This window comes from Micropterus dolomieu, linkage group LG16 (assembly GCF_021292245.1).
Source record: "Micropterus dolomieu isolate WLL.071019.BEF.003 ecotype Adirondacks linkage group LG16, ASM2129224v1, whole genome shotgun sequence".
In the NCBI taxonomy this organism is placed as follows: domain Eukaryota; kingdom Metazoa; phylum Chordata; class Actinopteri; order Centrarchiformes; family Centrarchidae; genus Micropterus; species Micropterus dolomieu.
The window spans coordinates 15660943-15676979 of NC_060165.1; the positions used below are offsets into that span (position 1 = coordinate 15660943).

At 40.8% G+C, this 16037-nt stretch overlaps 1 protein-coding gene across 5 annotated transcripts in view; it reads left to right on the plus strand.

Annotated features, from left to right (window-relative positions):
* Positions 1-4047, plus strand: part of cacna2d1a (calcium channel, voltage-dependent, alpha 2/delta subunit 1a) — a 113450-nt gene extending 109403 nt beyond the window's left edge. For all 5 annotated transcript variants that reach the window (XM_046071957.1, XM_046071953.1, XM_046071954.1 and 2 more), the window contains one exon: positions 2377-4047. In XM_046071957.1, coding sequence (XP_045927913.1) covers positions 2377-2499 — 123 coding nt within the window. In that variant the 3' untranslated portion in view covers positions 2500-4047. The remainder of the gene's footprint in view (positions 1-2376) is intronic.
* Positions 4048-16037: the final 11990 nt, after the last annotated feature.

Consider the following 16037-nt stretch of genomic DNA (forward strand, 5'->3'; position numbering starts at 1 on the left):
TACAAAACAAGGGGTAGCAACAACATTTTAGGGACGGAAGGATTTCAGGATTTCAGGATTTCAAGCTTTTAGTCTCACTGGCCAGAGCCCAAAATCCTTAAGCTGCACTCCTGATATGGAAACAATGTATCAGTGAAGAAATTCTACCCATGGTACCTTTCCATCACTAATACTTTTACACATCTGTCACCTCATTTTTTTTTTTTGCAATCCCTCGAAAGCTGTATGTGCGCAGATTTCCCACGCAAAGACAAACAGTCGGTTGTTACTCAACTATGAATAACTAAGCTAAACAAACATTTTTATGAGCAGCACAGAATCTTGTTGCGTGTGAAACCTCTGTGCTTGAAGGCTCTGTTTGTTTTCACTCTATAGTCTTTTTCCAGTGTCAAAGTTTGTCGGTCTTATGAATTAATTCTTATGCCGTCACTGTGTTGCTCACTCACACACTCATATACACACAAGCATCCGTCCACACACACCAACCCTTTCTCTCACACTCTTGTCTTGCAAATGAATGCATCAGTCTTGTACTACTACTACTACTGTCTAAACTAATTTTCTTGACTTTTCTGCTCATATTTGGTTTCTAACTTCTTGCTAACTGTGGACCTTTTGCTGCATGATTCTCTTTCTCTCTGTTTTCTCTGTTTCCTGCTCTGTGATTGGCTGTTGATGGTTAGGATGAGGCCATGTGCCGAAGGAGCGCAGGCTCCCCATTGGCTTCCTCTCTGCTCATGTTTCTGCTGCCACTGTTCATGTGCTGTCTCGGGTCAGTCCCATAACACTAGCTCTTTCTCTTTCATTAACCATTTTCATTATCTTATACTCAATCTTACTGTCTTTGCACTCTTACTCCTGATGTTTCTATTCTGTCTCACCTTTTCTCTACTCCTCTTCTTACATCTGACAGTTTCTGATTTGTTCCACTACTTTGTGTTTTTTTTTCCTATCCTTATCTTTCTCACCTGTCACTCTTTCTTATGTTCTACCACCATCTGTCTTCACCTCCCCTCCAACCCACCGTCAGTTCTCGTTTCTGTCTGCCGCCAACATTTTCTCCGTCTCACCTGACTTTGAACTACAAGCCATGCTCTCTGTATCTTTCCCCATCTATCATTATCCGTCTCGGGCAATAAACTCCAGTGTCTATCTCTGCTGACATCTGATTACTGATGTAGCCAGACGTTAGTTAAAACAGACCACTCACATCTCATTTGCATTTTTTCCCTTATATCTCTCCAGATGCTAAGCATACAGAGGGTGAGAGTTTCTGATCAGTTTTGGTTATACATAATGGCTAAAGGTTTGCCAGTCAAGTATAAAAATGACATTTTGAAGCTTTTTTATATTTTCTGACCTCTTGTTTGATCCCTGTATAGATGACTGCTTGCGAAGCCCCACCCCCTTCAGACGCTATCTTGCAAACTTGTCAAGCTTGCCGTTGTCACATAGCACATATGCAGTTTACAATGATAAGGTGGCAGATTCACCACTAATTCTTGTTTCGTTGTTGAAACAATGGGTTCTTGATTTCATATGGAGGTAGATAAAAGCCCGTTTCATGATGCTGGCAGATTTTAACATAGAACGTTCACTCCTAGAATTGGTCAAAAACAGAATGATAAAAAAACATGAGATCAGACAGTTAGTAAGTAACATTACACTGTTTGGCCACTTATCTTACGTAGTTGTGAGTATTTTCAGTGTGTTTTCAGTTACAAGAGAAAAAACTCTTTTATTGAGAACTAACAGTTGCAGGATGTACATTTTCCAATATCCTATAGAGCAGGAAACATTAGCCTGAACTCTGATAGCTTCCAGGACTGGCTTCCACCTCTTCCTAACATACAGCGAGTGAGCATGTCCACATATACTCGCCCCTGTTGACACCTTTTGGTGTCAGCAGTCGGAGCTCCCGTCAAGCACTGAGCAATTCAGTGAACAAATCTTTTAAATAAACTGATTCTACTGAATCCGTATACTGGAAAAACTGCTTTGCCGAACATTAGTCATTAATGGGTCTTTTTTGATCTAACCTACAACCCTGCGAACTAATGTAGACATGCTAATGATTGCAGCCTATGTTACAGAGACTTACACATTGTTTAATCCACTTCTTACACATTTGCTTTTGTGTTTAAATGAATTCTGAAAGCAAATGAGAATAGCTCTTACTATAGCTCCAAGCACACCACTCTATGTGGAGAAATCCAGAGATTGACACTTTGGCTGTGTCTAGGTACAGTTGTTAAGCTATCTTTGGACAATAGCTGTTCAGGGTAGGGATTTAGTGAACGGTCAGTTGAAAAGTGTTTAATCTGTTGGCTGTAACAATCAGTAACTTCACTTCTTTTCCTCTCTGCTCGGTACCAGGAGGAGGACCCTGACTGTGGCGGGGCATCCGGCCTGAGCCCCTCACTTTGGCTAATGGTGGCCCTTCAGCTGACGCTGCTCTGGGTTTTGACTGGCTCCAGACACCATGCCGTCCCATCATGACCTCTGAAACATCCTGATCGCACCCCCGTCTCTCCCACACCGTTATCTCCAAAATGGCAACCAGCATGCAATGCTGCCACCGAAATGACAATCGCCCGATGAGAAGTGCTTGTAACAAACAAAAACCTGTGAGCCCCACATCCTGCCAGTTTCTTCTTTTGATACCTTCATTTTCAGGGGTTGCTCAAAGTGATTTCGCCGGGTGCAAGGATACAAGTGACGAAAGAAATGCATATTGGAAGATATCGGTTTTAAAACTCGATCCAAACCTATCCTTCATCCCTTCAATGGTCTCAGCCAGTTGATTAGAAGAATTCAGAGATTGATTTTGATTGGCAAATTCTGAACTTTCCCTGGCTTGATGTCATTGATGAAAGAGATTGGACTGCCTTATAGTTTCAAGGGGAATTAAATCAACATAGGGGGGGGGACTATTTATTGAAGATGTTGAAGTTTTATTCACCACTGCCAGAAACAGCGCTGCCCTTTGCAAGCGTACAGTTTATTTTGAATTGATTTGCAGTGGCTAGTTATTAGGTATTTATTGTTTTGTGGTTGAGAATTCGGCTAAGATTGCAGTAACAGATGCCAAATTTTTAGATCACAAGCTTGTGCCCTCCATTTGCCTCCATTGGACTGCTGATAATAATAACAGTCTGATACTGAGATAGCACTACCCAGAGCATTTTCACAGTGTTTCTAAGGGTTCACAAGATGCATCGTCTTCACTTTCGCCCCAGTGTTCTTTCATGTAGATACTGTATTTGCAGTGCAGAAATCATGTTCATTGTTATGTTTATGCACAGAAACCAACCTTTCAACTGCCACAGAGCGCCTGCTTCTGAGTGTACGGATTTTAACTTTGTAGCTGATCATCTAACCATCAGTCCTGATCAAGAGTGGTAAATTATCTGGATTTCCCGCCTTGATGTTGGATTGCTCCAATGAAAACTTTGTTGCCATAGTGCGCATTAATCAGTCAGGGTGAGCCTGGCTGGTGTCCTATGCATGCTCACTGGACAAAATCTCTAGTGCCATGTGAACTGTATGACTCAGATGAACCCTTTAGCTTCCTTAGGCTGTGGCTACTGAATGGAAGTGTTGTATTTATTTGTTTTTCTTTCTATTGGTTATTTGAATCAAGTGTCAGGGCAGTATGCTACTGTTTGTTTTATCGCCACCACTAAAGAAAATAAATGAGGGGAATATAAGAGTTTGTAATTGACATTTTGGTCAACAAAACAGGAAAATTTGTATTCACTGCTGTCACTTTTAAATTAAATGACTACTATCTGCACTGCAGTTCAAAGTGCAGCTGTTATGTGTCTTTAAGTCTGGTCTCCTGACAGCCTCTGTCTCTGTGTAGTAGTGAGGTTTCCTCTTGCAGTTTATTATACTGTGGAATGATATAATTTGCAGCAGAAATCACTGCAGCCAGTCTCTGCTTATGGTCCTATCTACTGCTGTATTGTTGTATTCATCTTGTTTCATTTTGTGTGCCTTCTTTTCCATTGGTTAAATGCATTAAACATAACTAACGTAAACTTACAGATGATTTTCTGTAGATGGTTTTATTAAAATAGTGTCTACTTGTTTGCAAGAGCGCAGAACAGAACAGTTAATAGTCAGATGTGTTAAGGAATGCACTAATCAGCCAAATAATAAAATAATAAATACTAACACATTTCGCAGGACCAAATTCTGACTCCTAAACCCACATAATGTCATCGCAGTACTAATTATGTCAGCCAAGATTAGAGTAAATGCTAAGACTAATTAACTTATATATTAATTAAAATATAAATCCATCCTAAAGACACAATATGTAAAAAAGGACATTCTGTGTTGTTGTGGTTAATTTATGTATTTGCACAATATTGAGGAATAAAAGACAGTAATTCAATTTGTCAGGAAATAAAATGTCAGGCTGAAAATGTGGCTGTGATTGTTGCAATAAACAAGCTTTAAATCTTTAAAATAACATTTCTGCTGAAACCAGCTGCACTTGACGGTTTGTTTGGCACTGCTGTCAATGAGTAATCCCACACTTTAAGCATTATTTAGGTGTCTGCTGGTTTAAGGTCAAAATCATAGGTTAAAATTATTCATGTGTAGGTTATGTGTGATACCTCATTAGTTCAGTGAGAAGGCAGAAACCTGCCAAAACAGTAACCAACTGTTTACTGGTACCAGATATTGTAAGGATACACCAAATTACCAAATCTCCTTCCAACTCACTAACATTTTCAGTTTCATCTATTTCAAATTTAAAACATCAACAGAGAAGGTAATTTGGGGATTTTGGGGAAGTTATGTACACCACTAAAAAAAAACCAAGGAGTGCATCTTTTTATAAGAGTCTAATATATAAACACTGATGCATGTTTGCAGGAAACTATTTAATTCTGTCGGGAAATGAAAACCACAGAAACTAAACTGACATTAAAATTTGTCTCTCATCCTCTTCATAATTGTTTTAGTTAAATAACTGCTGTGACATCATACAGAATAATGTCAGTTTATGTATTATAACCATTCCTCCAAGACAGATCAAGGAGGGCTTGTTTGTCCCTTGTGGATAAACCTATTATCTTAATATAATATTTATGCAATTTACCAAGGCAAGATGTAAGTCTCAAATTGTTTCCTTGTGCTGCATGGTAGTGGCTGACAAGTTGATTTTTAAAAAAAAAAACATATCCGGTGTGCTTCTGCTTTAGTGTGTAATGTTGGAAAGCATAATATTCTGAGTGTCAGGCGTTTTTTCATGATATGATAAGGTATGATCAGCTATTACTGCCTTTCTCTTGGGGGGACAGCATTTGGCTCCACGCTGGGGAAAGGGAACCTGATTGGCCAGCGTGATGCTTGAATGCACTACTCAATCCGTCATGAATGGTTCAAGCCATGCATGAGACACTATTATTCAAGGACCATACCAGTGATTTAGCAAGTTTTAGACTAATGACTACAAATCATGAATACTTTACATCACTGCCGATTATTTTGCAAGCCATGTTATAGATTTTCAGCCACGCTAGCGGATGGCAATGTCAGCCTATCAGTTGATCATCTTTGGTCCAGACTCAACAACTACGAAATGGTTAGTCATGAAATTGTGTACAGACATTCATGGTTCCAAAATGATGAGTCCTGATTTCTTTGGACCCCTGACTTGCACTCTAGCGCCACCGTGAGGTTCACAGTTGTTGCTTTGAGTAAAAACTCTCAACAGCAATTGGACTGAAATTTGTGTTAAAAAAAGAAAAGGGGGGGCACGCTTTAACGCGCTAAACTATGACGGAGAACATGCTAATCATTATCTGCTTAACATCAGCATGTTAGCACTGTCACTGAGCATTTAGCTCAAAAGCACCACAGAACCTGAGTACAGCCTCACACAAATGCAGTCATTTGTTTTCATATGTTTGTATTGAATCTTCCCTTGCAAGTTTGAAGAGTCTTAAAACTGATTTTTAAACTGCACAGAAATTAATAGGAACCAATAGCTGCCTGAAAAGTAATAAAAAGCACCTTCAAATATGGGGAAAATTGGAAATGGTCAACGGTAAAGTCTATACAATATACTTGAATTGTAGTTAATAATCTATACTTGCCCAAACACTGCATATGGTCTTTAAGTCACTGAGAGACGTACAGACATGAAATGAGTGAAAATAAACACTACTTAAAATGCTCCAAGTGGATTCTTTTTGAAATGCAGTGAAAACATTGGAGAATGAACATGAGCTCCATACTCGTCCAGATGTTCCATTCTACTTTTAAGTGCTAAAATCAGATGCTGTCACCTCAGGAATAATATACTCTCGATGTGATATGAAGTGTTTTTGATTCTGTTGGTGCTCTCTTTTTGGATCGTGTGGGTTGGCCTTTTTATTTCTGGAATCTTGAGGATTGCTTAATATGTGTGTTTTGTGTCTGTTACCTGCCACTCTTTTTGTGGATGATGGGCGGCCCTGTCAGTCAATCTTTTTCTGCCTTTGGTTTTTTAAGGCAGGGTGGGTGGAAGCGTCCACCAAGTCGTCCCCTCACCGACTCCGCTTTGGGAGGGTCTTGGTGGGCCTCTTTGTCAGTCTCCCTCGATTGTGCTTTAATATGTTACAATTTAGTGGAACTTGATTCTCCCGAATCAGTCATGTAAAAATTTGTACAAAAGTGATGTTGTTCTCAAAAAAGAACAATGTTTATAATCTGGGGGAGGAAAAAACGTGTTTATTCATGTGCAAATAAGGTATATTCAGAATAAAAATTTATGATTACTATCTGTTGCATTGCGTTGAGAGTTCTGGCTGATGTCCTTTTCTTGCAGAATATCTCTGTTTTTTTCCACCGTGGATCAGATTTCTGTTACTAACTTTTGTCATATTGCCAACACACATTTCCCATCCAAATGTGTGTGAGAATGAGAAGGAAGCACCCTGAGTCTGCTCTCCCAGTGTCTAGCCAACATCAGAAACTGACGTCCAGCCAAAATCAACACTGTCCAGGAAAAGAAACGGTGGAAGCGTAGGTCCAGCCACATCTCTCTACAACATTGAATTTGGCTCAAGGACACGTCCATTAACAATGACCTGTAATGTTCTCTGGTCATAAATTTTCAGTAATTCCTGTTTTCCCTATTGCATGTTGATCAAATGGTAAGTGACTTGCTCGTTAGCACAGTCTGCTTTACACTTGAACCTGAAACCAGCTGTGCTGAAGCCCAGGTTCTAGAGCCACTATTCCTCACTGCCCCCCAAAGACAAACTACGGGCTCATTTTACTCTTTATTATGGACGTTAAATACTAACCCCAGTTCTGTATGGTATGCTTCTAGTTCCATGAAGAAAAACCAAAATCCTTTAGGTGCTTGGGGACATTTTAAATGAGACCAATTACAATGTCTTTAGTATTTAGTTTTAATAAGAAATGGCCTTTATTGTTGGTAGCACAGCTGTTAAATGACTATACAGAGACCAATAATATGAAATTACATATTTTAAAGACTGTGACAGAAACGGATTACAACAGCACCAACAAAGTGTGATTGGATGGAATCAGTGAAGAAACTGAATACCAGTTCAAAATATGATTTATCACCATCATAACAAAGAAATACATTTCTTCATGTCCGTTATATGTTTTGTAACCATAGCATATATTTCATGTGTAATCTATGTTTTTTACTGCATTCTCTTTCCTTGAGTGAATATTGTATAAAAGATTTATCATCACGTTAAGACCATGTTTTCCGGTGACAGCACCCTGTCTTTCTTGGACTTTCCTCCAGTGTCTTCCTCTCCAAAAGTGTTATTCCTTGTCTGTCAGGGATGAGTTGCGATGTCAATAGCACACGGTGGATTTCCTGCCAGGGGCTCTGGATTCCACGTCTGGCAACAAGATAACCCAGGGGGTTTACACTGAGAGGTCACCCCTGTTGTGTTTTTGATTGTTATCCTAAGTCTCTGGGCTTGTGTCCCTCTGTCACTGATTGATATCTGGCCTGAAGTCCCATAAGTAAACGGCCTCTAGAGTAAATATGAAAAGTTTATTATGTAAGTAATTGTAAGTATTAACAGTCCTCTCATTACACCGGCAGATTTGTTTTTCTAAAATGGGCTTTCCAAGGAGTATAGAGATGGTGTCACATGTCATTTGTGCACAAGAGTGAACCTTTAAATGCTTAAAAATAAAATGGGATCTCACATGCTTGAGCAGGAATGGTCATATACTGTAGCTCACCACTTCATTTACATGCATGTACCGATCTGAAAACCTCTCCCTCCGTCTTCTAAGCTAATGCTTACTCTTGCATTCCTGGCCTTGCAAGATGAAGAAGATATGGTTTATGCATTCACCCTTCCTATTCTGTGGAAGCCATCCCACAGTATGACTTGTTTTGCATCACTGAAGAGCACATTGTCCCCACACAAAACCTGTTTCGTGCCCGCAGACAAACCCAGCTGACAACCGCTGAGAAAATATTGTTTTTGCACAGATGCAGGCTACAATGGATCCGGTAGGCATATGCTTGTTGGGAACAACTTTGAGGGTTGTGGTTGGAACAAAACAGCATTCAGAACCTCAACCGAAAACAAAAAGCAAAGATTAGACCACCAAGGCTTATTGAGGTTTTTGTTTGTCTCCACATCTCCTTGTTACTTTGACTTTGTGCTCTGCCTGTGTTTAATTACCCAGATCCCAAATGAAGTTCGTGCCTTTTAATTTAAATTTCAAACACCTCATAAAGGCACTTGTTTGGCCCAGGCTCAAAACCCAATCACAACTGCTGTAATAGATATCTTACAATACTTCTAAGAAGGCACAGGGGAAGCGGAGATTGAAATGTTTAGCGTATCTTGTTCTTCCCTATAGAATACATATTTTCACTGTACCTCTGTGGAGGCATGGTGGTGCAGTGGTCAGCACTGCTTAGAGCTGACATTGAGTGAGAGGTGGTTGTACACCGCCTCTCACCCAATGTCAGCTGGGATTGGCTCCAGCCCCCTGCGACCCTCTAGAGGATAAGCGGGATGGATGGACCTCTCTTAATCAGAAAGTCTGTACCCTGAGGGTGGGAAGTCAACTGCATGCAACTCCTTACACTCTTATGTTCTTTTTAGATATTACATTACGATGAAGGAGATTACAGAAAAAGTGCGGCATGCTTTCATCATGCAGCTCCAGGTATCCTATAGTTTCAGGAAAACATATATGAATAGGGAAATACTTGTGATTACTGTGCAGTTTATGTTTATGTAACACTGACATAGCACCCATTACTGTTTATTAGTTTTGCTTTTACCATCACAGAGATAGGAATTCTTGAGCATTATTTAAATCTGACAATCTCCAGACTAACTTCTAAAGAGTTTATAATATGCTTCAAACGAACAAGGCAATGAATGTATTGTGAAATGGATTTCATACACTGTTATAACAATACAAGACACACTTTATTTGAAGCATACTGAGGCCCTAACTGTATTCTTGATGAAGGAACCTTTCAACCCTATAGAGTTTATCACTTGGTAGCTTTTTGTGTTGTGGGGCAGCCCGGCTGACGGTGAGTGTCCTGGTTTTTTTTCTCCTTTTTATCAGTTATTCTGCTTTTTCCTTGGTTTTCTGTTCCCTGCCTGCCTCCCTGTGCTTTCTCCCCTGTGTGTGCTCTCTCTCCCTCTGCTCCTGAGCCCAGCCAACGACCCGCAACTGCACCTCATCAGCCACCTCGTCAGCCTGGCACACCTGCCAGTAGTCAACCTCATCCCTGCCTGTATTTCAGCCCCGGTTCTCCACATCATTCTTGCTTGATCGTTGTTGCTCCCAACCTGGTGCCAACCTCTCAAGCTCAGGTTTAAATAACCTTTGTTTTCCAGCCCCCGGTTATTCCTCGCACTAACCCTGTCTTTCTGTCTGCTTTCCTCCCAGGTTCACTCGTCCTCCGTCCAGTCGGCTGGGCTCTTCCTCCGGTCCCCTCCTCGTTGGACTTCCCTCACGGCGTCCTCCCAGTCATTCCTTGCCTCCCCACTTCCTCGGCCCCAGTGTTCCCCGGCTCCCTGGTCCCAGTCCCGTCGGTTTCCCTGTGCTAGTGTTTCCCCGGCATCCACCTCTCCCTCCAGTCCCTCAACCCCCTTTTCCCTCAATAAACCTCCTTAGCTCCAAGTGCTGCGTTTGGGTCCTCTCTGTCCCCACACCACCCATAACATTTTTGTTTTTTTAAATGTTACTCAGCGTATCTGGTACATGTTGTACTATTGAACGGCTCTTCTGGAATCCAGGTGTAACCCAGCAGAGCAATCCTGGGCCCATCTCAACACTGTGCTCTGGGGTTCACTCCTGGTCAACTTGTGATTGCCTGGGGACCACACATGCTCACTCTGGAAGGTGAGTCACCTCATTTGATGAATGTGTCGCATTACATTTGAATGTGAATCATTACAAAAGAGATACCACAGGAAGGGGACACTGTGGTGCAATGTCTACTCAAAGTCTGGAGTAAAAATATCACAACATTGAAGTAACAGAAATAAAGAGGGGTGTCTCTTTTCCATATAAACAAAAGTGCTCTGCATGATAGTGATATTGATGGCGTACATGACTGCATAATCAACTTCAGAATAATTCTTGTGTATACAAACAACGCTATTATACAGTTACTCAGAAAATTGGCGAAATCAATTTACATGGCAACTTGAACCACTTGAAAGCTCGGAAAGAAGCTTTAAGAACACAGGAGGTTTCTACAGTTGCCTTGGCAAAGTCAAAGCCTTTTCCTTCGTCTTTCCAAAACAGCTTGAATTCCAAATTTCCTTCACCTGCTCCGGTCTCTGCACCACTTTGGATCCCTGTTGGGAGCTCCGTTACTTTGTGACTCATCTGCTGGTCATTTATGCATTCACTTTGTTGTAATTTCTGCTGTCTGGTAGCACTGGCTTTTCATGTTCATTTTGTTCTTTTCCACGGAAAGTGAAGTTAAAACACAGGGCCGGGCTGTATCGTGAAAACAGGAAAAATACCCAGGGCAGATGTGGGACGCGTTCCCTCACTGGGCCGTGCAGTGACCAGTACCAGAGGTTTGATGTGGTTTTTGAATCACCAGCTGTCCTTGAGTGATTCTTATCTCAGGGGAGAGGATGGCAAAGGAGAAAAGAGAAGCACTTACAGAGATTTGCAGACAGACCAGAGGTTAAAAATAAACAAGCTGTCAAAACTTTGTCTTTAAATGATGATGCCCGGACAGGAAAGGGTAAAAAATATTTCAGCTACTCTTAAACTGTTAAAGAGACTTTTACTGATTCAGTGACAATGTTGTAATTTGGAAACCTGTCACACAGAAGTTTAAAGGAGTAATTCAACATTTTGGGAAATAAGTATTTACTTGTCACAGAATGGATGCCAAGCAACCAGCGAAGGCCAAGACATAGTTCAAGATCTAATCATTTTTACATATGTAGAAAATTCAACTGCAAAATGTCCAGAAACAATATCCATATTAATCTGGATAATCCACAGAATAGTGAACAGTTTTCATAGGGACTATTTCTTTGGTTGTAAGTAGTTCCAATTTAAAGTGGTCACAAAAAGGTCTGACTTATACAGAGCAACAGGGACACTGTTTCTGAAAGTTTAGTTTATTGGCTTCAACATAAAAAGTATACAAAATACCACATTAAGTGATAAAGTTTGTCTGTACCTATGAATTTCAAATTAAGATGAAGATTATTAAAACCACAAACAAAATTAATTTCATCTGCATTGTTTTGGTGTGGGGGCAGAAATCAGACAAATAACACCAGAACTACATGCAAGGCTACATATCAAGAAAATGTTTGGTTTTTTGTAAGTTGGATGAACCAAGTGTTAAAGGAAATATCATTACTCTGTTAAGAGTAAGCTGTTGACAAAGCAGTGATGCTGCCATGACTGTTTTTCCCTTCTCTTCTGGCAGATTTTGATCTGCCCCACTGACTGGCTGATTGCCTTACTTTGCCGTGAGACCAAACAATATTCATGCTTAGAGTCACAAACACTGACTAACGCTGCCAGACAAACAGTTCCCATGAGTCTTACAGAGGCATACACATCAGATAGATCTGATACAAGTCAATTACAGATATGAAGTCAGGCAGACATCTTTGACTCTGGGGCAGTGTGAGTTATTTCCTCTGCTGCAACCGCCAGGTGTCTGATCAGGACAGTCAGCATTTCGTCCACGTGTAATAATGTGATTAAGTGCCAAGGCCTGGCACACACTGAAAATGTACTCTTTTAAAGACCTGCTGACACGCGAAGCCTCATCTACCGTGGCTAAATTAACCTACAGCTGTATCTCACAATTCTTACAAGCCCATACACACATATATGCATACATTCAAAATAGGGCCATACAATGATAAACAAACTTTTAAATCCTTATAAATATAACACTACACACATTACTTTCCTGAACAAAAGTGACTCATTTACAAACCCTCATCTCACTCGTGCAAAGAAACACCACCCACATACACACACATGCAGGACAAATTACAAGCATGCAAACAGGTGCAGCACCTCTCCCACCACAACTATCAAAGGGTTGGCGTGTGGTGGACCTGTGTGTGTGTGTGTGGCACAGGGATAATGGCACGCTGAGTAAGTGCAAATGTGTGCTAATGCTTAATTAGTTCAGTGGAAGTGGGTGAAAGAGTTAAAGGAACAGTCCAAGATTTTGCGATGTACGTCTTTTTGCTTTCTTTCTGAGAGTTAGATTAAAAACGTTAGTACTGATCTTGTGTTGTCCGGATGTTACCTGCCTTAAAAAAATAGTAAGACGTTTTGGGAAATAAGTTAAATTTGCTTTCTTGCTCAGGGTTACATGAAAACAGTGATACCACGCTCTGTAAGATAAATATGAAGCTACAGCTAGCAGCTGATTAGCATAAAAAATGGAAATAGGAATTAAGATCAACATTTAAACCACCATTTGTCATTATTACACTTTGCTTTGTGTATAGATTTACCAAACAAGATATATACCATGTTAACAAGTGAGCTTCAGAGGTGATGGTAGGTTGCTACCTTTGGACAGAGCTGGGCTTGCTGTTTCCCCCTTTTTCTAGTCTTTATGCTAAGCTAAGCTAATCAACTGCTGGGTGTAGCTTCATATGTATCCTACAGACATGAGAATGGTACTGGTGTTCTCATCTAACTCACTGTAAAAAGTAAAGAAGTGATTCCCAAAATTTTGAACAATTTATTCCTTCAACATATAGGGGGAAAAGATAGGGTAGCTCTGCCCAAAGTGAAAAAATACACCTACCTTTTACCTATACTGCCTACCATAGTTTTACAAGATGTATTTTAGTTAGTGTTTTTAACCTGCACATATGATTTTAGAGGGTTACGTATTGCAGGCTATTATGGTATCTCCGTTCCAGTACTTCTGAGCAGCTTTTGACTAGGTCAGGTTTGGTTTTGGTCTCTGTGCTAGCTGGAAAGTAATAAAACTGGCAACTGTTGATGGCAAGACTCTGGGATACTGACCTCAGTCAACACACCCAGCTGTTTGCTAAGAAATTGCTCCAGAATCGATTTCCCCTTTTAAACCACATTCTTGTTCTTGTTCATTTCATCATAGGGGCGGCTGTGGCTCAGGAGGTAGAGCGGGTTGGCTGTTAATCGGAAGGTCGGTTCGATCCCTGGCTCCCCCTGGTTGTGTGTCGAAGTGTCCTTGGGCAAGATACTGAACCCCGATTTGCCCCTGGCGGCTATTCCGCCAGTGTATGAATGAGTGTGAATGTTAGTTTCCGTTTGAGCACTTAGGCTCAGTGTATGAATGTGTGTGACTGGTGAATGCAGATGTAGTGTAAAAGCGCTTTGAGTGGTCGAAAAGACTAGAAAGGCGCTATACAAGTACGGAGCATTTACATTTACATTCATTTCTATTTCTTTCAACAAAAGGAGCACAACATAGTTTGGTGTATTTTTCAACTTTGGACAGAGCCAGGCTAGCTGTTTTCCCTTGTTTCCAGTCTTTATGCTAAGCTAGTTGTGATTTTAACCCCAAACATGACCTGTCATCTAACTGAACAAAAGCAAATAAGTGTATTTCCCAAAATGGGACAATTGCTTTAAAGAGAGAAAATGAATTTGAGTTTGTGAAGGCATTCCACCAGTGGGGATGTATGTTTGTGCCATGTAGGCATAACAGTGGGTGTGTGCACACGTCTGTCCCACTTGGTAAGTGCGTCTTGTTGCAGGCGTGTGTCTGGGGTGTGTGTTGAAGGGAGGTCAATCCTCGGTCCAGGTAATTTGCCACAGATGAAACCTGACTCCATTCCGGGGGACCAGCGCAAGCAAACATTTCAAATCTGCAGGAAATCTATTAGCACCTGGTGGGACTCCTCCCCCCCATCCCTCTATTCTGTCTTCTCTCTCCCCCTCCCTCCTTCCCTCCCCTTACCATCTCACCTCTCCCTGCCCCACCCCAGTTAATAAAGTCACACAAGACCACCACACTCCCGCTGTGCCACTAAAGCCAGGGGATTAGTGAGTGTGTGTGTGCACATGTGTCTGTCTGTGGCGTGTGGCAAGGTGTGCATTTACGCCCGTATATGTGGACCTCAGAGTGTGTCTGTGCAAAAAGTGCATGTAATGTATCTGGACCTGTCCTTTTACACACGTGGAGCCAGTTAGCAGTGAATGAGGTGCCAGACAAGCATGCAGCAGCTGCCACACTAGAAACAATAGCTCATGATCCAGACACAGTAGGCTGCAGTGGTTGCTGAGCGCTGACTCTAGGTCAGATCGTATGTGCTGTTGTAATTGCTGAGATGATGTTAGCGCCCGGGTCATGTGAACTGCATCTTATTCTATTTTTTTTTCTTTTTTTTTTTTTTTTTTTAAATATACCAGTTATTGGCTGTGGTCAAGCCCAAATGTGGACAAAATATGTCAACTCTTTTTTATGACCTGGCCTTCACTGTGTTTGGAGTTCACATAAAGTATGACCTATTGGCAATGTTAGTCAAGCTCGCCATGCCAAACAGAACATTTGGATTTGCAGGCTTTGTATCAAATGTTGTCCTGCAGTAAGTTTTGATGGACAGGAAAACATAAGATAAGAAAATTTCTTGCACACTCACAAGTCCAAAGCTTGCAAGTGACAGACAAAAACTAGTTTTAATATCAGATTCTATTCTAGAAAACATTAAATGAGAGATGATTGGGACTGAGAGCTGGAGGCCAGATGCAGTTTAGTGTTGGTGATTTCTTCACCTGCCATTTCTTAAAATGTTCAGGTTTATAGACATAAAATAAAACATTATTTTGCAATTGCATAATCTATTTTCTCCTTGGGTTTTATTTAGAAATGGATACTGTTGTGGATTTATAGTGTGAATTAGTTTCCAGAACAGCAAACATGTTTTTCCATGTTTTAAAAACATGAAATTTAGAAGCGGTGTGTATGGGGCTCTTATACAAGCAGTACTCTGCAGGATTGAATTATAACTGTGTTGCTTGCCCGAGTAGCCTAGGGGTTTTTTTATAGTTAGCAAGTGGTAAGCATGCAAACTACCCAACTATGTTAAAGGAATAACATATTATCTATAATATTTTCATAAATACTAGGGCACACAAACTCTACCCTCAAATACACAAACAATGCTGCTCCTTTATTTCCATGTTTTCAACATAGAGTATCAGATGGTAAGGATAATTTTGCCTTGGACACGCACAAAGTGATTTTTAGAATTGTTCCGATCAGCTGGAGATGGAGATTTTAGCAAATTCACAGATTTTTTTTTTATGTTAGCATTAGCTTATGCAAGCTCTGTAGCTACAGCTGATAAAATCAGCGTGGGCTAAAAATGAGAAGCCTGTTTTGGTTTACTCCAAATGTTACTGCGTATTTTGAGTGGTAAATCTGCTATAGTTATAAACTGTAATGTGTTGTGATAAAAGGGAAAGCTTGACAGGTGTAATAACAGTAACTTACGGGGTGGGGGGGGGGGGGGGCTTAAAAAGTGAGCAGTTCAAAGGGGCAATACCAAGGG